This window comes from Myxocyprinus asiaticus, chromosome 42 (genome assembly GCF_019703515.2).
Source record: "Myxocyprinus asiaticus isolate MX2 ecotype Aquarium Trade chromosome 42, UBuf_Myxa_2, whole genome shotgun sequence".
Classification (NCBI taxonomy): domain Eukaryota; kingdom Metazoa; phylum Chordata; class Actinopteri; order Cypriniformes; family Catostomidae; genus Myxocyprinus; species Myxocyprinus asiaticus.
This window is the reverse complement of record NC_059385.1, coordinates 3,982,963-4,006,545: the sequence shown is the minus strand read 5'-3', so window position 1 is coordinate 4,006,545 and position 23,583 is coordinate 3,982,963. Positions and strand designations below refer to the sequence as shown.

The window sequence follows — 23,583 nt, the reverse complement described above, 5'->3', positions numbered from 1 at the left end:
GAATGAAGAACGCTAAAGTAAATAATCTCTGTCCTTTGATAATGATTTGGGTTGAATTTAATGGAAAATATGCGAGTTGTGCTCCATGGCATGATAAATATTTGAGCAGCCTGTTTCGAATTTTAGAACGCGCCATGTCGTCCGCCAGATGCGTCCGGTGTGTGATCGGTACAGTAATGAGTATCTAATGAGAATCACCATTGAGAATTAAGGGAATAACTAAAAATCACAAAAGTATCCAGACACATAATGGTAATTATCTTAATTGTCATGAAAATAATGTCACATTACAAACAAACATCTCATGGTCCTAAAATAAGCGTAATTTTATTTTCTTGATAATATGCTAAATATCTTTTCTTTCCTTTTGTTTCTGGGGTGAAATGGGACCTGTCCGCACACCGAATGACAGTTAGACTGAAAAAGAGATCTTGCAAAAATTTATATATATATTTTTTAATTTTAACTTTAAGTGCAGTGTGCAGTGAGTAAAAAAAAAAAAAAAAACAGACTTGCAAGCTGTTTACACTTTTAGAAAGTTTTTTTCCCCCTCTATCAAGCTCAGCTGATCTGAATTCCTAATTATGTGTCTATAAATGGTGTTGTTGTTTTAGTCAACAACACCTTTATGTCATTGTAAAATTAGAAATGACTTTACACAGAAAAGGTTACAGTAGTAAATTATTTTATCACTCCAAAATCATATTAACATGTTTAATGTTTACATCTTGTGGCTGTACTTTTGAAAGCTCAACTTGTATTGAACCTGGAACATTACTTTATGTATGAGCACATTTTAAGAGTTTCATTAATGAGAAAACCATTGGGGAAGTCACACACTTTCTGTAGAATGCACACGATGCAAACTGATGTTTTGCATGTAGCTGGCCTAGTTTCCACCGACCCACCGAAAACTGCCTGATCATTTGGGGAATTTGTATAGTTTTCTGGCCCTTTAACCATTTATATGAATACATCACATTCCATTGGAGGCAGGGGCAGATTATGACAAGCAAGGATCCTTTTAGGGCCCCACCGGTCCAATTATCTAGTTGAGATTCTCGCAAAATACATTTTAATTGATTTTATTCCCTTTAAATACCCGTTCTGTTATTTACAATCAGATTTATTCAAACACACAGCATGGATGTGGTAAAGAAACCGCTTAATCGAAACATTCACTGAACTGTTCTTAAAGAGACAGTATGCAAAATCAATGTAAATACTTGTAAATACTACAAATTATGCATACAAAAAACAATAATGTGACAAAATGTGTACATGTGCATATATTTAAAGGGACAATAATACATTATGAAATATTTTAACTTCATCAAACACTTTAAATATTGAAAAATTTAACAAACAGGCACCTACAGCAACTATGCAAGGATTTGGTGAAACTTGGCAAAGATTTTTGGCAGTTCTGGCTCGCACAGCCATATCTTTTCTAACTCATCTGAATTATGGTGTGTTCCATTTAGAAATGCTCGTCCCTACACCCTCTTTCCTTCAAAGACTTTACCCTCCATTGTGAGAGCTTCGAAGGGCTGAAAGGTGTGGGGCTCAAAAACAGTGGTCATTTGGTCATTTTATTGTCAATTCCTTTTAGAATGAACTTACAGCTTGGCTACCATTATTATTCTCCAATCAAAAAATCCCTGTGAAGTCATCATTTAAGCCAAAACCCCCTAGACTACATTACATGGACAGAATGTTCAAATAAGCTAAAAGTCTGTTTTTAAATGTTCTTGATTTCAAACTTCAGCTGTCAAAACTTACACATAAGCCCTGTAATCTGCTGTAAGATGCTCTCTTCTTTCTTTCTTTCTTTCTTTCTTACTGTAAAATCTGTACAAATGTCTAACTTGAAGCATTTATAAGTATTTTAAAATTCAGACAAGGTTTTGTCAAACCAAAATATGATACATGATATATTCTGTATCAACAAACTTTACATATCTAGTTTAATCAGACTTTTGTACCACACAAAATAAAAACATCAGTGCCTACTTTTTCCCAACCACCTAAGCCCAGTTATTTTTTATAATAAATGTTTTTGTTTGACAGCACTTTTCAAACAAAACATAAAGCTCAACCCTATAAAACCTAACATATGAAAACTGTAAGCAAGCACGTTACTTTAATTCAATAAATACTAATTTTGAAATATCAGTAACAATATAAACTTTATTGTTAATTTTACTTCATCAAAATCAGCAAAGATTTCACATCAAAAAGACGAGTGCATCACAGTATGAAGGTAGCCATTTTGGAAATTATATTGCAAGGTCTTCTACTTCCAGAAGAGCATGGAAACTTTCACCAGGAGGCAGTAGACATCTAGTGCATTGCATACTGGCGGGTTTTCAGCAAAGTTTTGATTATATTGATAATGTAAATTATTTAGAAATCATGTATCAAATATGATACGTGTAACATTATAGAGTTAAAGAGAGGCTCAAAAATTTTATTAGAAACAAGAAGGCAAAAGGGTCCTATAAGAGGGCTAGGGACCCTCATAGTCACAGGGCCCCATTGAGGGGGACTTTTCTAAGTTGTGGGGCCCACCAATTCAAGCGTATATAAATATTTGTTTTCAAAGTTGATGGGCTGCGAGACCTTGCAGTCCAGGTCCCTTCCGGGCCCCTGGTAGTCAAGGGCCCCTGGGCACTGGCCCCATTGGCCTGGTCTGTAATACACCTATGATTGGAGGTATAAAAGCCCTACACATGCTGTGGAACAGTTCTGAGGGGCCATTTATTCAAAACTGCCTGCCCAGTCTGTGTATTATCTATTCCACACAGCTCAGTGGAAGACCAAACACTAGTAAATGCTAAGTTTGTGTGTTGTGCCAGGTGTGTGATGGGTCCCCGGGGTCCCCGGAAGCAGATGCAGAGGAGGGAGCCGCTGCAGGCATGGAGCCCTTACATGTGCGCAGGCGCTCCAGCCGCAACCTGCAGCTGCCCCCGCTGGTCTTCCGGCAAGCTGAGCAACATGATTGGAACAGCAAAGAGAACGAGCCAATCGTCCGTCCCACCTCCCTGGCACTGCGTATCCCCCCAACCATCGCCATCACCTCTGCTGATGCTGGCAAGTGAGTAAAAAACATCAGATTTTTTCCCCCTCAATATATCGTGGCCAATATTGCTGTTTTTTTTATTGATATCGGTCATAATAGGTTGATATTGTGCTGCCTTCAAGTCCTCCTGGGTAGGATTGGTGAACAATGTAAAAAATAATACTGGAACGGTGTGATTTTCATGACTTTGTTACATTAATGGTCCCTGAATGTGCAATTTTTCACAGATGCAGACGGAACACTTTGTTGTCCGATTCCTCAACTAATGACTCTTATAAGCTGGTTCTTTTGAATCTACAGCTCAAAACACACGGCGTGACCAGTGTAGTCCGATTACCGAATAAATGACTCTTATGAGCCAATTCTTTTGAATCCAGGGCACAAAACACACTGCGCTCCTAGTATAGTCCGACTGTATACCATTTATTTCTGATTTGTTATATCTGCTCTGTCGAAATCTGAAGTGATCTCATGAACTGGTCACAGTCTGCTGAGGGCAGTAAATGCAATAAGAATTGCATTTCTCATTACCAAATAATTCTTCATAAAAAGTACTAAAAGAATCGTTAATGGAACCGGAATTATTAAAGGAATCAGAATCATTATGTTGTACAATTCCCATCCCTACTCCCAGAAGTTTCTACTTAAGTATTAATTTTTAATTAGGTTTTTAATTAAGTTTTAATTAGGATGTGATGTATGGAAAAATGTGGAAACGTTTCATATACATATTTCATATTTATTATATTTTCTCTCAAAAGCTTGTCATCTTGTAAACAAGGCTAAATAAGAAATATTTCTGGCAAGCTTTATCTCTGCTCAAAATACACTATATATTTTGGAAAGTCGGGGCTTAAAGAAAATCCCCCAAAGAAAGTTTTCCACTGGTAACTACTGGTATAATATTCTGGTGGCGTTTATATGGGCTCGTAATAATGATTGTTCTGACATGACTTGAAGGCAACATTAGAAGAAAACATAATCTCTTATTTTAACAGAATATTTTTTCTATGCCAGGTTACTGAAGTACTAAGCAGTAATTAATCTATTCCAATGTAAAAAAAAAAAATTCCATTAAAATATTTTAATGCCTGATTTCACCTGAAGCATGTAGCCTAAATTCTGATTTTTGAATGCTGTTTTTATTCAGATATAGATTTTTAATGTGGACATTCATCGGTTATCAGTGACAAGACTATTTAGAATGTTTTTCTTTTCTTCACGAGTTAATTTGTGAACATTGTAGGAGCCTTTGTAACTTGCATACATCTCAGCGATGCGTTAATTAAAAAAATATGTAAGAATCATAAATGTAGATTTAGGTAGGGATGACAGGGACATGTCCCGACCAATATTTAGACAAGTATGCCACATACAGAATACTATTATGCAAACACAAGCCAGAATGGAACAACCTGACGAGGATGCAGTCACAATGATACTTCACATTCCTACGACTGGTAAGCACTATTGTGCACAATAGCATATCTCTTTAACACATAGTAAGAAAGATTTAAATAGCTTTGAACCAGGGACACCATTCTACCCACTATAACTAAAAAGACCAACCCTTGTCATAACATAAAACGACATGATTAACATTAAGCAGAACTTGAAACATAGCTATACTTTTAATTACTTTTAATTATTACTTTTAAATGTTAATGAATAACCTGCACAGACTGACCTCATTACTTATGCAAACACAACAGCCATTTGCAAGTCCCCAAGCAAAAACCACATCAGACATTGGTCGAAGCAGCACATAAACAGTATCACATGGCACCTGTTTCTTTTCTCAGCACTGGTCAGGATGCACCAGTCACAGTTGTTAGTGATTACTGCATGAAGATTAAAAAAAAAATTATAATTTCAGGCGATCACGCAGGATTTATTTTTGTCCTTGATCCTTGAAATTAATACATTTAAACAAGCATACTTTTGTTTCCTAAGTAAAAAAAGGAGTAACTTTGGCCCAAAGATGGATTCTCCTTTTATGCCTGCTTGAGGATTTGGAATGCCCAATGCATTCTAAGTCCTCATGGTGGCATAGTGACTTGTCTCAATCTGGGTGGCAGAGGATGACTCTCAGTTGCCTCCGTGTCTGAGACCGTCAATCCATGCATCTTATCACTTGGCTTTTGAGCACGTTACCGCAGAGACATAGCGTGTGTGTGCAGGCTTCATGCTGTTCTCCACGGCATCCATGCACAACTCACCACGCGCCCCACCGAGAGCAAACCACATTATAGCAACCATGAGGAGGTTACCCCATGTGACTCTACCCTCCCTAGCAACCTGGCCAATTTGACTGCATAGGAGACCTGGCTGGAGTCACTCAGCATGCCCTGGATTCGAACTCATGACTCCAGGGGTGGTAGTCAGCGTCTTTACTCACTGAGCTACTCAGGCCACCGAGGAAGACACATTTGAATTTGAGTGACTCGCTGTCAGATGATGAGGTGGAATAAGCGTGCAGGATTTAAAATGCAAGTATAACTGGATGAAGAAATGATTGCCATCCCAAATTAAGAATGTTAGAGTCAGTTGTGCTGCAGGATATATCAAATTTCGTTATTTAGCGCAGATTAACTTTTAAAATTAAAACTTAAAATTTTAGCCCACCATTTGTTTAGATTTTCACTTGTTTAATGCTGAATAATACATTTTACAGAATGTCACTTCATGATACAATTTTCTCGATGCACTGTAAATCTTGTTGAAAACAACAGAAGTTGATTTTGATACATTAATCTTATGTTTGTCGCATTGCATATTGCTGCTACAATATCAATCAAGTTTATCGCATATGGCATTGCCCCTCCATATCATGCAGCCACTGGTCTGTTCTAAACAAAAAAAAATCTGGATAATATTTAATATGGTGAGGCAAAGAAATAGGAAATGAGACATGTTATATTAAGAAATAATATTATTTTGCCTATATTACTTTCTCACATTTTCTTAATACCAACACTTAGAATATTAGCCTGATAATATGGGTCTGTTCCAAAACTTAGTGAGCTGCCTTGCTGTCTCCTGCCTACATAGGCAGCTGTCTTCTATGGCAGCATCCTTATTGAAATGATGCCTCATAAGAGAGCGATTTGGAACACACTACATAGGCGGCAGCTCCACGTGTCTTTCAAATAGCGCTTCTCACGCAGCACACAAGAGACGCGGCTCGCAACAGATTTCAATACAGTTGATGCGAGAGGAAAGACGAGATCCTCTAATGACCATAAATACGCATGGTACACACACATTTTGGGTAAAATAGTCAGTTTTCTATGATATTAAACTATTTTTTATCAATACTTTTCCGTATTGAATGGATTATGAGTATATTTATAATCTAAATTTCTCTCGCTTCGTCCACCATCTTGGATTTATTTTTCCACCAAGCTCCTTATGGTGCATTCTGGGATCGCATACCCAGAGAAGGATACATACGATGCTACCTAATAATTTTGCCAAAACGAGATATCTTATGAGGCAGCAAAATTAAGATACCTAGCTTTTGGAACAGCCTTCGCCTCGGGAGCGCGACTATGATGCCTCAAAATGATGCCTCCGGAGGATGCTCACTAGGTTTTGGAACAGACCCTATGTCCCTTCCAACTTTCAAACCAAACCTACGCCCTTGGTAAGAATGAAAAAGTTATGGCCATAAAATCTGCTCTTTCGCCCGCCTTTGGCATAAGTTGGCTTCACTACGAGCTCTTCAGATCCTCTTTAGTGTGTCAGAAGGTTTTTGGTGGAAAGGCCTGATTAGAACACAATTTTTCACTTTGTCCAGTGTCATCCCATTGCTGTTTTTCTGTCTCTCATCTTCCATGCAGCCTTTTCTATCTTTGATGGACTCTTAAAAAAGGCACAGCTGAAGGGTGTCTCTCTAGGGCTGCAAGCACATGGATGAAAGAGAATTTGTGGTTTAAGATCAGTTTCTCTTAAGTTATAGTAATATACAATGGAGTTCAGTGAATATTCTAGTTCATTAATATTTCACACTAGATTTTTGCATTTTCTGAAGATGTGGTGGTTCCCTATACAAAACTCACCACCATGATACAAGGTTGTTGTTACAGAATGTGCTTGGTAAGGTATTCTGAGTGGTTTTTAGCGGGTTGCTTGATGGATGTTTACTAGCCATGGGGATCAGAATGACATTAGGACTTGGGGTGGACTCTTTTGACTTGGGCCAGTAAACATCCATATATATACTCTACCGGTCAAAAGTTTTGAAACACTTTCTCATTCTTTATTATAATTTTTTTCACATTTTAGAATAACAGTAAAGTCATCAAAACTATGGAATAACATAAATGGAACTATGGGAATTATGTTGTGACTAAACCAAATCCAAAATAAATCAAAACTGTGTTATATTTTAGCATCTTCATAGTAGTCGCCCTTTGTCTAGAATTTGCAGACATGTACTCTTGACATTTTCTCAAACAACTTCTTGAGGTATCACCCTGGGATGCTTTTTAAACAGTACTGAAGGAGTTCCCATCTATGTTTGGCACTTATTGGCTGCTTTTCTTTATTATTTGGTCCAAGTCATCAATTTCAAAAACGTTTTTTTATTTTTATAAACTTTTAGTTTTATAATGAAATAAATTAATATGGTGGCACAATTATATTTTTGTCTACAAAACTCATTTCAAACATTAAGCATACGCCTTCAGGTCAAAAGATTTTTAAGATCATGAGAAACATTTAAGTCAAGTGTATCAAAACTTTTGACCGGTAGTGTATATATACATATATATATATATATATATATTGCTAGCTTTATTGTAATTGTAAGTCATATTGCTTAGAACGGTTATAGCACAAACTGCGATGGACTATTAACGTTTAGTATGGGCAGTAGTAATAGTGATGCTTACCTTAGCACGCACCACTAATTAGATCTCCTTTTAAACAGGCTGCTTTGGGTTTAGAATAGGATTTTCAATCGTTTAAATAGTTTTTAATCAAATTAATTACATGAAATGCTGTTTAATTAATAGAATTAATCTTAATTAATCACTTTTATTAATATTTGCGAAAAGGCCCCCACATAAAAATAATTCAATATATAATAATTAAAAGTAATTATAAATGTAATATATATTAAATCTAATACTTCAGAAAATTTAAAGACATTACATTATTGTGGCAGATGAGTGAAGCATTGATTAGACAATGCAAAAAGTGGCTTTTGAGGTTACAGTATTGTTTGTTGTAATTCCATATCACTGAACATAAGGAAAATTCCTTATTGCAAATTTACGTATGGTCCGGTGCATGAATAGTTGCGAATATTTTTAATGTTATTTTTCTATAATTCATCACACTACATTTACATGTTATATCAACCTCTTTGTTTTTTAGTTTTCTTTTTAAATGTTGATAAGTCTGTGATATCTCACATGTGGTGTCTTGATTACAAATTTTTCTGGGCAAAATAATATCAGCATCATGAATATTTCAGTAGTGACTGTGGTGACTTCATCTTTACAGCGCTGTTTCCTGCATTTTAAAGATTCTACATGGGCAGTTTTGACTTGGTAGTTTTACAAAAAGCTTAAATCCACCCTCCGGCATTTTTGCCTCAGTTCTACATTGGCTGCCAGCATAAATGCATGCATACACTCTCTTCAAACATAGCCTTATTCTATAACAGAGAAAAATCAGAGACACCCCGCCATCCACAATCAATTTCCTTCTGTAACTATTCATCGAAAACAGTGTTATCTTGGAGCTAGATTTTATTTTTAGGCCACACTGGTAGAGCACTGATGTAGTGTTTTAGTGAGCCAGGATTCAATCAAACTTTATTGACTGGATACAATCTCCTTCCATTAACGTCAAATAGTTTCCGAGGGTATGTGAATAGATGGACGCTCGGTTTGTAACCAAGCACAAAAATGTTCTTCTCTTACTTTCCACAACAGAGAAAATGCAATCAGACCTCTTCATGTTGTTTTGAATGAGAACATAATTTCCTGTCAAGTTCTGATTTATAGACATCCAGTTTAAATGTCAAAATGTTTTATTAGATGGTGAATCATGTCAATAAAAAAGTCATTCACTCTGTTAAGTAAAAATAATAGAATACCTAGTGGATTGTCAAAATCATAATCAAAAACTGAAATATTTGAGAAATTCTCATCAAAGCCTGTTGTGTCTGTGTTTCTTCAACTTCAGGCACCTTTAGCACTGTGGATTTCCTGAAAGCAAGGTCTCGTTAAAACATTTTTCACACTCTCAAGAATTTGTTTCTTTTCTCTTCTAACAGTATCTCAAATTCTGTATTGTGTTTAATAGAATTCTTTGGTGGAACTGAAAGTGATGCTGATGGAAATGACATTTTTTATGTTTTTGAAATAAAATGTCTGTGTCTGTGACTAGGCTAAAACAGTCAAATCTAAACATAAAAAGCATTTGAAAAGTAACAGAAATAAATGATGAAGGTCTGGTAAAAAGTTTCCAGGTCAGTTTTAGAGACCTTCATATAACAAAAAGAAAAAAGTTGAAATCTTTTTGTTTTGATGAAAGCCAACAAAGTTGAAGAAACACGACAAATGTATATCTCACCATTTTATTACAGTATCATTGATAGTTATTCAGATTAACCTGCCATGTCTTTTAAACAAACTGTGGCCGGTTGTGGTTGGCCAGAGAAAACTTCCTGTAGCCAGTTCTTGGCCATTATAAGCTGTAAAGTGGACTAGACTTGATTACGTTAGTTAAAAGTCTGGTCTTGTGAACTTCTGATTTTCTGACCTTTACACAAGTGCAGAAGAAAGATTTGTGTTACTTCTGAACAAAGTTACCATGTATATTGTCTGGCTTGCCCCTTAGCATGATTCATTTATAATTAATTCAGTGGGGGAGTCAAACTGTCACTAAAATCCTTAAACAAAGTGAAACATTCTAATGGCTGTACTGCTGACTGGGTCGGTTTGACGGGCCTGTTAGTAACACTGTGACTTTCGAATCAGCATTACAGTAACACTGATATTGCTAACTGTGCACTTTCATTTGGGAAAAGTATTTCAGAAGAATTTTCAGCAGTAAACACATTTCATTATGGCTGACCTTTACTGTTTTTTTAGGGTTACAGAACCAGCCTGGCAAACACAAATACTGAAAATCAATGTTTACAGTGAATACAGAAATTTGCTTTTGCCTCTTGCTGAAGCCATGCTGTGCTGGAGTGGCATTATCAGCAGCCTGAATCAGCCATGGACTGCAGTGCAATTTTTATGTGTCTGGTGAGTCATATTCTCTGGTGTTACTTGATATATGGACACATCAGGGATTCATTTAGAACAGGGGTTCTCAACGGGGGCGTTCAAAGGATGACAGGGGGCGCTGAGAGCAAATTAATAGAGAGGGGGGCATTATCAGTCATAATAATCAAATCTATGGTCAAGTTCCTCTTTACATTAAAATGTTTATCTAGACTTGGAGTATATCAGTTGGTTCTCAATTATACAGGTTGATACGCATTTGTACCGCGGTTCATCTGATTTTGAAGTCTAGCGACGCATGTGAAGTATCTGGTTTAGCAGCTGGTTCAGATACACAGGCGGAGGCACAACCTCGGCTAATGCACCTGTATGGCTCTGTAGATGGATATGGCTCAATGGACAGAGCAGCGTGAGCGCAAATCTCTTAAAGCTCGAGCTCTGCTTTGCGAGAATCAGTGAGAAGCAAGGCTCGAGAAGTGGAAACCATTTAAACTCGGCACAGAATTCTACATCACCACCCTTGTATTTACTATAGTTACACTAACTGTACTTTAGGCAGAAATAGATTGATAATAAATATTACCATATCACGAATGCAATAACTTTGACAGTCCTCATCACCAGTGTTATTAGATTCAAATCTTATTTTATTCTCTCAACAGACTTACTTATCTGACTCGGCTTCTCATGAATACACATTTCACGCATTTATCCAAACCGCTAGTCAACAGTTGGGCATTTTGGGGGTGGCCAGTTTGGGAATCTTCAATTTGATTCATAACATCATTTGTGCGAGCAACAAAGCAGCAATCTGGATTATCAATAACTTTGACAGTCCTCATCAGTGTTAACAGATTCAAATCTTATTTTATTCTCTCAACAGGCTTACTTGTCTGACTCGGCTTCTCATGAATACACATTTATAACTACCAAAGATAATTTCTGTGTTCCATCTTCTGAAGCTCAGTGAGCACATACTGCACAAGAGTTAAGTGAATAGTCATTTGATTTGCTCCACCAGACCTATATCCATTTATCCAGTTCAATCGTGGAACCTGTTAACTTAATAAAATCAGTCCGCCTGTGGTAAACTTCCATTTGCATTGGAAAATTCTCTTGCAAGCGCCCAGTGTTCTGAAAAACCATCATACCTCTCAGGATGAGCTAGTTGTGCTCAATGTGATGGCCACCTTTAATACGTAATTTCTGAAGACTCAACTATTAATTTAAACTATTATTTAACAATGGCTGATGGAAAGTGTCAAACAATATAGCTGAGTGAAAATATCACTTTCAAATGAATTTCAAATGATATTATCAGTTTAGTTATTACATTATTTCGAGGCCAACGCAACATACTTGTTATTTTTAGGTCAGGATACAGTGCATTTAGAAAGTATTCAGATCCCTCCATTTTTTTCACATTTTGTTATGTTGTAGCCTTATGCTAAAATGCTTTATTTATTTTCACATCAATCTACACTCCATACCCCATAATGACAATGCAGAAACCAGATTTTTGATAACTTTGCAAATTTATTAAAAAGAAAAAACTGAAACATCACATTAGCATACAGTGCTGTGAAAAATTATTTCTTCTATTTTTGTGTATTTTTCATACTAAATTGTTTTAGATCTTCAAACAAGATATAACAAACAAAGGCAACCTGAATAAATGCAAAATACAGTTCCCTTACGACTCAGTACACTTGACATTGCGTTTATTAATGCATACAGGGAGTGCCTTCTTACATGACTAGTTGAAACCTCTCTACAATAATGCCAATATTCTAATATTGGCTATGGTGTTTGAGCCCCGCCTGCTTTGGTGCGAAACTGTCCACTACAAAAACAGGTGCACAAACACCATTTCCTCAGAATTTCTTCCTTCAAGACAGCGATCATCTCTTGTCTAGAAGCCCTCTACCTTCGCCGTCAATATACACGAGTCAGCGTGTGGAATCTTTGAGGGAAGACTTTCCGCTCCCCTGCAGTGCTCCGGCGAACATTGCACTGCCTCGCCGCTTGACGCTTCGCTGGTGAACGGGCCTCAGCATCCTGATTCCCTGCAACGCTTCGGCAGGGTTTGTGTATCCTTACAAAGCAATTGTGTATTGTATATTGTGTGATATAAATATAAATATATATTTATTTATATATTTATATATCTAAAAGAGTCACTTACGTGTTCACATCTTTTTAAAGATGTCATTCCGTAAGTGTTCCTTGTGTGAGAAGCACATCCTGCTGTCAGATCAGCATGAGAGCTACGTTTCCTGTCTTGGCTGAGTATGTAAGATTCAGAAATCTTTGTTATTAATGGCACCTGTGGCCGTTAAGTAAACTGCAGCCAGCTACCTGTTGCTCGTGCTCGTGCACACACTCCATAGGGACGTGAGCCAGCGAGCATCAGTCAAAACAAAGACGTAATGTACAAAGAGGCTGAACGTGATTCACCGGCATCATGCTGACAGATGAGGTAGCATAATTAACTTTACACAGTTATGATTGTTTTACTACAACTTTGAGACTAAACTAAAACTACTTATCAGCTAACATTCATACTGATACACACACACAGCTACATACTACCGAACTATACCACTGTTGTATGTTTTGTATGTCATATGTTGTACTACGATCAAGAAACCAGTGTATTTGCTTAAATTTATCCTGTATACCTGACTTTTAGTATAAAGAGAAGATTGTTGAAATTATTTGAAAGTTACGAAGCAAGGTAGCTTGCAATTCGTCAGCATTAGCAGGCAAGATCAAGTTAGCTAAAATTACACAGATCAATCCTTATGGCACTATATTTCACATGCTTTGCAGTTATGTAAGCTTAACTGTCCAATAAGAAGAACGCCAATTCAGGGTCAGTTTTGATCCCCAAAACCAAACTAAGGTCCCTCCAGGAATCAAATGCCCTGCCGATGTTCACTCTAGTTTTCGCTGGACCACGATCACGTTCCCGCTTAGCCAGAAGAGATTCAGTAGATTCATGTTTTTTTTTTTGGCTTACTCAGAGTTTGTGTAGGAGTCGGTGATGTGCTGGGAGCCGGACGTTTGCTGGATTCCATCTCTAAGATAATGTTACTTAGTGTTGCAGTTTGTTGTCGCTGTTGAAGAGCAGAACAGAAGCTACTGTATCAGGCAAGGCTCTTGGGAGTGCACATAAACGTCACATCCTTTGGATTTTCCTGGCAAAACCGACCCGCTCCCTTCGCATGAAAATCAGTCTACAGGCTTTAATGGGCAACTTAGGAAGTCCGGGAAGGGCAAATTTTTTAAGTTGCATTCCAAGCCGTTCACACATTGGCAAAAAAAGGCGAATATTACATGAAAATTGTTACATACTGCACCTTTAATAATATAAATGATGGTAATGCACCGTAAAATATACAGGCATCAAAATGACATCCCTTAAAGCCTGAAACGCGGTTACCGTATTTTTTACGTTGAATTTCTGGCAACCACAACTGCCAGTTTTTTTTTTTTCATATATTTAACAGGATTTTTAGATCTTTATTAATTACCTTTTAATGATTTACCTCTCCCCCATCCCCCCTGGAATCTACGCCCCTGTTCTTAACAGTCAAGATCCAGGCCTCAGGATATGTATTTCAGTGTCCAGTAGGGACTTTTTGGTATTAGTTTCCATCATTAGCCCAGTTATCAAGGAGGTAGCATATTCTGATACATACATTTTTTGTTTTGTCTGATAAGGTAAAAGGTGCTACCATGATTTTACCTTGGTTACAAAGGTGGTACCTACTGTACATTCTGATAAGTACTTTTTGCTCGATAAAATATGCTTACCAAAATTTTACTTCAGTTATTACAGTGGTTCTTCATCCTTTTATGTATTATTTGCTTGTCAAGACGTGCCACTCTTGATTTGCTGCAGTTATTAAGAAAGTTAGTAGTACATTCTGATAAGTATTTTTGCTTGGCACAATACTTCCCTTGATATTACCTCATTAAAATGGTTCTTCATCCTGTAAGGTATTTTCTGCTTGACAAGATGTCGTAATGTGAAAGGCGGCTTATCCTGAGTTGCTTTCCCTCAGAGTGAAGTGACAGTTTAAAATAACGGTCGCTCCCGCTGAGCGGGAAAGTGACCGGCCGCATCAGTGAGGAGAGGAACATTTGCGGAGGAAGCAGCCGCCCGCACTGAAACTCTCAGTACACATCAGTGAGTGGAGAGACAGAAACGGAGAAAGAGAGAGGGGGGAGACAGCGGGATAATCTCACACACATCGACAGATAGCTTACCTGAAAGCACCGGGAGAAAAATGGACCGAACCTACGCGGTGGATACAGGTCACCGACCGGGTCTGAAGAAATCACGGATGTCTTGGCCGTCGTCTTTTCAGGGATTTAGACGGTAAGACGTGCGCTGTCCTTCTCATCATTGTGAGGGATGGGTGTGTAAACGGGATTTTGTGAAGTGCACTCTGTGTAAATCAGTTAATTTCATGGGGGAAAATATGTGTTTCTTTAATTAAAATGAGCTGAATTAACTTGTAAGTCAATGGACTTAATTGAAAATAACTGAGATTTAAAGCGCCCATAGTTTCTTTGTTACGCACGAGACTGGCTCGCGCCCGGTGATTTGTGGTGAAAATTCAAACAATAATTTTTACATTCATTTAACGTTAGCGCAATAATTAGAGTACACATTCCCATTCATTTAATCTTTAATTACCAAAGGGCATTTAGATTTGGCATTTTGTCTATTTCAAGTATATTTATATATAAAAACTCTAAAAGTTCCTCTTATTTCTTGACGGGATTTGGTGATTTTATCGCGCGATTAAGTACCGCGCATTATTCAACGCGCAAATATTTGTAAAGGTCTTTCATCACTGCTTATTCGTCCTTCGATTTGTTTTTATTTATTTTTATTAGATGGAATTGTCTCTATAAGTCTATTTTGTAACGAGACGTTTGTCAAATAAGGGTTATATGAGGTTTGATGTTAGTATTATCAGCTTTGTGTGGATAATGTGATTAATAAACAATAATCTGGAGATTACATGGGCAGAACCAGCGCAAATTCACATTTGCGTTCAGATGGACCATTATCTAACATTTACATTTGTGGCAAATGGAGTTTATGGGTGTTTATGGATTTATGTAAGCCCATATGTGGCTGTGAACACAGATTATACTCTGTTGAGAGGGAATCATTCTGTGTTTATAATAGAAATCCCCTCATAAATCTTGATTTTTGGCCAACATTAGTGTAGCCGATGCACTTTGGTTACAGTAATTGGAAAGTTTGTGACTATGTCCTAAGTGTTTAACTTCCTGAGAGATAAAACCAACATTGGCTTAAATTACACTGATGCCAGTCTTTAGATTTTTATGTGGTGCCATTTTTATATTTTTATGCACCATTCTGTTTTGCTGATCATAAATCAGTGTTGTTGTTCCACCTTGAATTGTCCTCAGGAGGACAAACCCTTCCACTTAGAGACATAATTAATGTGCCAAAGTGTCTCTCTAACCTCTAATGCTCTGTCTTCTCATTCATATACATGCATGGGGGGGAAAAAAGCAGTATAGTGTGCCAGAGAAGAGAACATCAAGTATTTGCACTCCATCCGTACAATCATCTTGATTTTTGTCACTGATTGCACAGTATCACCGCCTCAAGATGTTTTTTTTTGTTTTGTTTTTTTTGTCTCAGGAGTTCGTTTCAAACTGAACGTATCTTGATGAACGCAGTGGGGGTCGTGAAGAGGAGGATTTGTGTCTTAAATGCAGAGAACACTTTGTCCTACTGTTTCTGGGCGGGCTGCCCTCGTCGGCCAGTATATTGGTCATAAGGAATAATGACAGTGTTGGGTTTCATTCCCTGAGTGCAGATCAGAGAGCCCATTGTTAAAGCTGAGCTGGGCTAACCCAGCAGATAGATAGATAGATAGATAGATAGATAGATAGATAGATAGATAGATAGATAGACATACAGACAGTCAGACAGAAAGAATGAAATCTCTGGAAAGCAAACACGGCCAGGAGAGTTGACATTACCTGTCACCCGGTTGTTTGAATTGATACAATTTTTGATATGTTCAACCAACAGTAATTTCTATAAAAATACAGGTTGTACCCATATAGACATTTCAGGTGTCTTTTTCAGGAGTAAAAAGACTATTTCTTTGCATTACAAAGTGCACTTACCCCAGCCTAATTAAACTTGCTTTAACAATTGTGGCACTCAGTTTTTCAGCCTCATATCATGAAAATTACATGACTGTGGCCACAATTTTGCTAATTGATATTATGTGCTTCTTTACATGTATCGTGGCTGTTCCGAGTTGAGGTGCTATAAATGAGTTACATTTTCTTTCAAACAGATGAGTTTTTTAAAGTTAAAGGTGCTGTAAGTGATTTTAGCATTGTGGAATTTCCATGAGACTGAGCTGTTGAATTAGCCACGCCCCCTCTTTCCAAAATCCCACCCTCCAAAGATAACATTGAGACCGAAACTGAGCAGTAGAGCAGCATTGTTTGTTGCCATGGCTGTCAAATACAACAGTAGCACAATTGCACTATCAACTGTATCAACAAATATTAAGAATCTGAAAATGGCATTAATCCTAAGCGATCTGCTTCAACTACATCACTATGAGAACATGCAAAATTATTGACAGGCAGAAAGCGTCAGAAGCCGCTGCCTGCCAACACATTTTTGTTTGCTGTTTACAGAGTCTAGTGCTGTCAGAGAGTTATCTCAGGACATTTAATTCATCAATATCTTTCATGGAGTAGAAACATATTTTGCAGATTCCATGAATCGCTTAAAGAACATTTAATGCTCCATCGAGTTTTAAATAAAAAAAACCGACCTCCATACCCTAAACCTTAAACCTAACTGATAGTGTCACAAGAAGCAAATGTGAGATGTAAAACATGATGTTTTTACGGTTAATGCTCTATCAAGTTTTAAATCAATAAAACCAACCTACCAAACCTTAAACCTTTCACTAGACCTAACCAATAGTGTCATAAAAAGCAATTGTGAGATGAAAAAGCCCAATTGCTGAAGCAACCATGCCATTTTGTGGTACTTCTATGACACTTTTTGCTCACGTGTCGACTCGTGTGTTCTTCAGGACTCGTACCCTGGTTCTTTGCATCGCAAGTGCAACATGAAATCAGTTGAGCTACTGTGCCCAATCTTGTAAATGTAGTTGGTTATGTAATGCAAACATTAAAATGTATTCGGCTTACAAGTCATACGCTAGTAAAATTGTTTAGTTGTCATAAGATAGCATTGTGTGAGGAACAGGGTGAAAAGTAAATTTTTTTTTAAACTGATAATCTGCCGTTTTACTCGTGATATGAGTGAAAGTGAACAGTCGTTATTATAGCGCCTCAAATGTACATTTCACCAGGAAACTGCCGCGACACGTACGAGCCACGTTAAAGTCATTTAGCAAAAATGTAGGTATAGTAATGTGATTCTAAGAGACCAGGTTACATTAGGTATTGACTTGTGCTAAAGGGTTTGCCAGATTTGTTTGCAAGTCCGCAGCACAGAGTTGTAATCCTCAGAGTGTATGACTCTGTGGCTCCCTCACATTATCTTTTAGCTACAAAATGAACCTGGTCAGATTTACAAGTACTGTGTAATAAAATCATGTGACTCATTAGGGTCAACGGCACATGCAATTACGCAACCAGTAATCTGTTCTATGGAGCCTAGTCCTCCCCAGTGAAGCATTTTCTAATTGGACGAGAAGTTGCGGTTGGGATTTTACCAAAACGCTGGACAATTCACTTTTGTCTGCAAATGTCCACTGGAATTTGGCCAGTGAGCTTACAATGTTTCAGGAAATTCCATTAGGGAATGTTTGAGATTGTTGCATTTTTAGAACGAGATGGAGTCATACAGTTCTTTCATTTTCTATTCAGTCAATCCCTTCTCTGTGTGAATTGAACACTTCCCAAAAATCATAATTAAACTTGTCGTTTTTATTATACCTATATGTTTTACTCATCTCATCTTGCTTCAGAAAATTTTAAAGGCATGACCCTTGTGATGGAAGGTGGCACAAGCCCGTAGGCCTGAATTTCAGCTTATTGACCCGAGTGCAGGTTGAGGGAATTTCTCAAGGGAAATTCTAGTGCTTCAATAACCTGGTCAGTGAAACTGAGTAACTAGCTTCACATTCACATCTCTTGGGAATATGTGCATCTTTTGGCCTCTATAGATGTAAAGTGAATTTTTACGAGCGTTACCTCATTCATTCAAACAAACTGGGTCAAATCTCGAAGATGCTGTACAGTTCATTTTCCTGGGGGAAATAAATTCTCAGTGAGCTGCCACTTAAAGGCTGTAAACTGAAGGAAATGGCAACCGTTGAAGCGCCTTGGCATAGCGAAATGCCATTTTGCAGGTTAAGATAGGTTTATGCTCAATAACACCATTGTTTTGTTGTTCATGTACTTAGAAAACAGCCCAATTTACCACCTAAACATCATCTGTGCTACTCAGTCTCTGTAATTTTGCAGCATGATGTTGGCTTGCACTGCACCAGAAAAATATCCTCCCAAATTTTAGTATTGAATTGAAGTCAACTAATGGATTCTGACAGCATAATAAATCATTGAATATCTACATCCCCAGGGCCAAACTGTAACTTATAATTTGAGAGCAGACCCTCTATGCATGATGGAAAGAGCCAGATATTATACAGGCCGCGTTATGTGTGGTTTCATCATTTTCGGTTAATCATCTTGAGTAGAGGTCGACTGATGTATCGGTTTTGCCGATTAATCGGCACCGATAACAGATTTCTGGAACTATCGGTTATCGGAAAAAATCCACACCAATAGTTTTTCCCATTGCGTCTGGTGCTGGAGTGGCTGGGAAGGGTCCGCTGTTGTTATACAGTATGAGAGCGGCACTTCACTGATGCCTTGTGGTGTTTGTTTTGACACGTGAGACTACACTCTGCAAGGAGCGGAACACTTCAGATGCAGATATAAAACATCAACAATGAAAAGGTATGTATACAGTACACATTTTCATATCATTATAAAGTAATGAATTTGTTGACTAGATGCTGCATTAGTAGAGAACAGCAGTATATTTGCCGACAAGGCTGAGTGGACGCTAACATTAAAGCTAACCTCAAGCGGTTAGAACAATGTGACAAATATACACACAAGTCTTACCCAAATGTTTAAATGTCACGATTGTTACCATCTATTACCATCTATTTGCATTAGTTTATATCCAGCTGGTCATGTTTATGCATTCGTTAGCCAGCTGAGTTGCATATTTAAAGCTAGTGAAGTCAGAAAGCAAATTAATATCTTCATGTAGCCGAGAGAAACGTATAAACAAATCAGAAACACATCTGATTTCAATTACATTTTTTTACCCTCACTGTAAAATGATGACTTCAGATCAATCACATTGCTCTAAAAAAGGCTAGACAGAGCGCAACAAATACAGTTAAACAGAAAGCAGGTGTCTCAATATACTTTTAAAGTTCTTTTTAATTAGACACATCATCTAAAAAACAGCACTCCTGCACGAGACGCTGAATAAACAAAAACAAAGGCAAACAAAGATGTTCGTCTAGTGCGCATTTACATAGAAAAACAAATGGATGGTTGCAAAAGCGTTCGGTGTGAACAGCCCCTTACAGTTGGTGGAGGTGTTTTGCCATTGTGTCTTGCTCTCTTATTAGCATTTCTCAGATTAAGCAGTGAGTTGTTTAAATGCTTTGTCAGGAAAGATGTTCAACTTGGAAATGTGTGTCTCAAGATCCTCACATTCGGTTTCAGTCTGTTGTGTTTCGTCTGATTGAACAGCCTCTGACCTGTGCTCATATTCTGAGCCACCTGAGTACCACTGCCATTTGTGAATATTGCTACTCTACATACAACTGTACTGAATAAAAAACGATGTGGTATTTCGCTGTTATTATGAAGCTTGATTCTGGAGTAGTAGGAATCAGTGCAAGTGTAACACCATGTGAACTGTATTGAAGCGTTTCCCCCCTCATTTGACTTTTGACTTAACATTTGAGAATATGGACTGACTAAAGCTTTTAATTATTTTATCCACATTAGTTGAAAATGAAATGTTCTTTTTTTAACAGCCAGGATAGGAATGTTCTATGCAATAATATAGCGGTGCTGAATGGTTTATGTATATATTGCGCCCTCTTGTGGACTAAGGAAACAACGTCAATTTAAAATTCAAATATTAGTTCAAATATATTAATATTTATATATTTATTTCATTTAAAAATACAATACATTTTCATGGTTCAGTCAGTACTGTTTATTTTTGTAATAAAGTTCAGCACTATTTTACTTTGAGTGTTATTTTTTCATTCAGTCTCAATTTTAAAAACTATCAGTAGATTAGTTGGTTATTGGCATCGGTAAAATCTACTATCGGTCGACCTCTAATCTTGAGACATTTGTGAGCAGCTCATTAAGACAGGACCACTTGAAGATGTCCAGCGTTCCTTTGAGGTCCAGGGCCTGAAAAATCTTTGCACATATTCTTCAAGTCATGTGAAGTTTCTTTAGGGAGTGATGTCCCCTTGACTTCGTCTTCACGGATACCTTATTAGAAAGAACAAGTGCAAAAATAGAAGTGAGCTCTGTAGCTTTGTCATCAGTCGTCTTGGTCAGTATCACTTGTCTTGACAAGCTTTGTAATGAAGAGTCCAGCGGAGCTGGGGAGGAAAAATAGACCTTTCCTTCTCTTTTTTATGTGCATAATCTTAGAGTCGAGTGACTTTAGCGGAGCTTTTGTAGAAGTGGGAGCTGCTAGACTCTTCACATTACTCAAGTAGCGGTACTACCTTCTGAAGTGCTAATTGAAAGCATTCGTAGATGGTGTCAACACATGCTTGAATAAAACTCGTTTTGGGTATTTCATTAAGGGGGTGTTCATAAGTGAGCCCAAATGAGCCAACAGACAGCCTGCCGGCATTTCCGAACTCTCCTGGGAGGGCTGCTTTGTATTCCTCAGAATGTACCAACAGACCTTTGGGAAATCAATACAGTCCTGAATGCTTTCTTAAACCACAAAAAGAAGATGGATGCTGGAAATATTTTGAAAAATTGAGCTCTCTAGCTTCGGTATGCAGAGTATAATTTTGGCAATCATTTTTCCTGGGTTGCTTTTGTTGAGTTGTCATAATAGTTTTGGTGATTATTTTGTAAAGTTATTATTTGTGACTGATGAAAACACTCATAAGATGGATGACTTTCAGTAACACCATCTGTGTGTGTCTTCTGCACAAGAACTGTATGGCAGCTAATGCATGTTACATTTCCCCATGCCCCTGATAGAAACCACATTGTTTGACTTCTGCAACTGTAATGCGGGGTGTTAAAAGGGGGTTGGAGGTGTCCATCAGGGATCCAACACCTTTACTGTCAAACATGGTTAAATTATGCTATATCTTGACATTTACCAGCTTATTAATTGTATTCGATAAATGTCTCAAAACTTGTTCTGAAATGGCATAAAAGTGATTTTTATTTTTTATCAGAGGAACCAAAATTTCTACCGAACAGCTGTTGTAGCCAAGTAGATTCAAAATGTTTAATGCATTAAAAAATCTAGTTAAAAAGAATAAATGCATGTTTTTCACAGTTTTCCACTAAATTAATACAAGGAAGAATAATATTTATACATTTTAAATATATGCTCCAATACAAGAATACAGTAGGCATCCTAATAAAAAGCGTTATCTACATTTATTGTTATTTACCAGCTTATTATTTTTTTGAACCTAGTTTAGAATATTATTATACATTTTAATTATTATTTTGGGACACAGTCAAGTTTATTATCATAATATAATACTGAACTATGATTATTGTTTGTGTTATTATTATAAATTATTATAATTATCATCAATATTATGATACATTTCTGTTGTATTTACATCACCTTTCCCTGGATGAAAACTGAAAGTGCAGCATGTATTTGATGGTTTACAATGTTCCTCATTACAAATCAGTGAAACGCTCCATTTTCTGTGATACTGTGTTGCGTTTTTAGATTTCTATAATAACTTGTAGTGGATAGAAATGTTTGGAATTTGCAAATGTGTAAACCTGCAAAACTTTGCTATCTCAATGCATGCAAACCACTATAAGACCACTGAAAATAGCGTATAATGTGTCACACTGAAATGCACATAGACCATGTATTAATTTGATCACAGCCTTTTTGCGGTTTAATAATCACATATGACAATATCATGGTTTTGATGTTATTTTTATTAATTGTGCTGGCCTGAAGGATCATGAAATTAGTCTAATGATGTGCTCTTTGGGAAATGTAGTGGCCAAATAAAAAGTGCATTTCCATCATTGCTATAGTCACGATATTGCTTAATTTTATATCGTCAGCTAAATCATTGTGATATTATTGTGAACGTTCGACACATCGCCCAGTCGGATTAGTTGAATATTCTGTTTCACTTGTAACTTTAAACCTTGTATTATGTTGCAGTTCCTAAAATGTTACTGTTAAACTAGACAGTAGTTCCAATTTTTTATCTTGCAAATGCAACTTAGCACTTGGTGAGTGTTAATTTTGAATGCTATCTGACCCTCTTTTCAATCTATGTCAAATCCACAGTCTTCTTGATTTCTCAAATGATATCTTCCATTAGTTCCAACTCCCTTTTCTCATTAACTGTGATTGCCACATGGCCTGAGGAACAATGCCGTATGGTGAATATAGAGTGAGTGTGTGTGCATGTGTCTTTAGAGTATTTTTGTGGTGGGTCAGTACAGAGATAATGGGTGCTGAGAGCCGACCTAGAAGCGAGTATCTGGAGTGAGTGAATGAGTGCTCTTTAATGTTACATGGCTGTAACAACTATCGGTGCAGTAATGAATTTCACAGCACCAGATTTCTCCTGTCCATCACTGAATTTTGAAAACCTTCTCTGCAATGTCAGTCATACAGGAATATTTAAGGGGTGCTTGGAAAGGCAGTTATCATTGTTACTATTGCTCATACTTGGGATTAGGGATTTTAACAAACACTTAACCCTAAGTATTCAGCTTTGGCACGTAACTTGTCTCTCTTTGTTTCTGCTACAGACATGAGTGATGCCTCAAATCATGCAGCTTGTTGAAAAGAGGTGTGCTATTACATTTCTAAGTGATCTGATGCATGATGTTGGAATGGTTGATGATGGAATGGGGGAAAATGTCTTAAACTTGCCTTGAAGGAGGGACCCGAGC

The 23,583-nt window shown here is 37.2% G+C and overlaps 1 protein-coding gene across 4 annotated transcripts in view; it reads left to right on the top strand.

The window, feature by feature from the left end:
* Positions 1 to 23,583, top strand: part of LOC127432571 (cAMP-specific 3',5'-cyclic phosphodiesterase 4D) — a 255,863-nt gene that overhangs the window by 21,943 nt on the left and 210,337 nt on the right. For 2 of the 4 annotated variants that reach the window (XM_051683815.1, XM_051683814.1), the window contains exon 2: positions 2,859 to 3,097. In XM_051683815.1, the coding sequence (XP_051539775.1) occupies positions 2,859 to 3,097 (239 nt within the window). Of the gene's footprint in view, positions 1 to 2,858; positions 3,098 to 14,609; positions 14,717 to 23,583 lie in introns of those variants that run through there. The other 2 variants (XM_051683822.1, XM_051683816.1) reach the window with 1 other exon arrangement.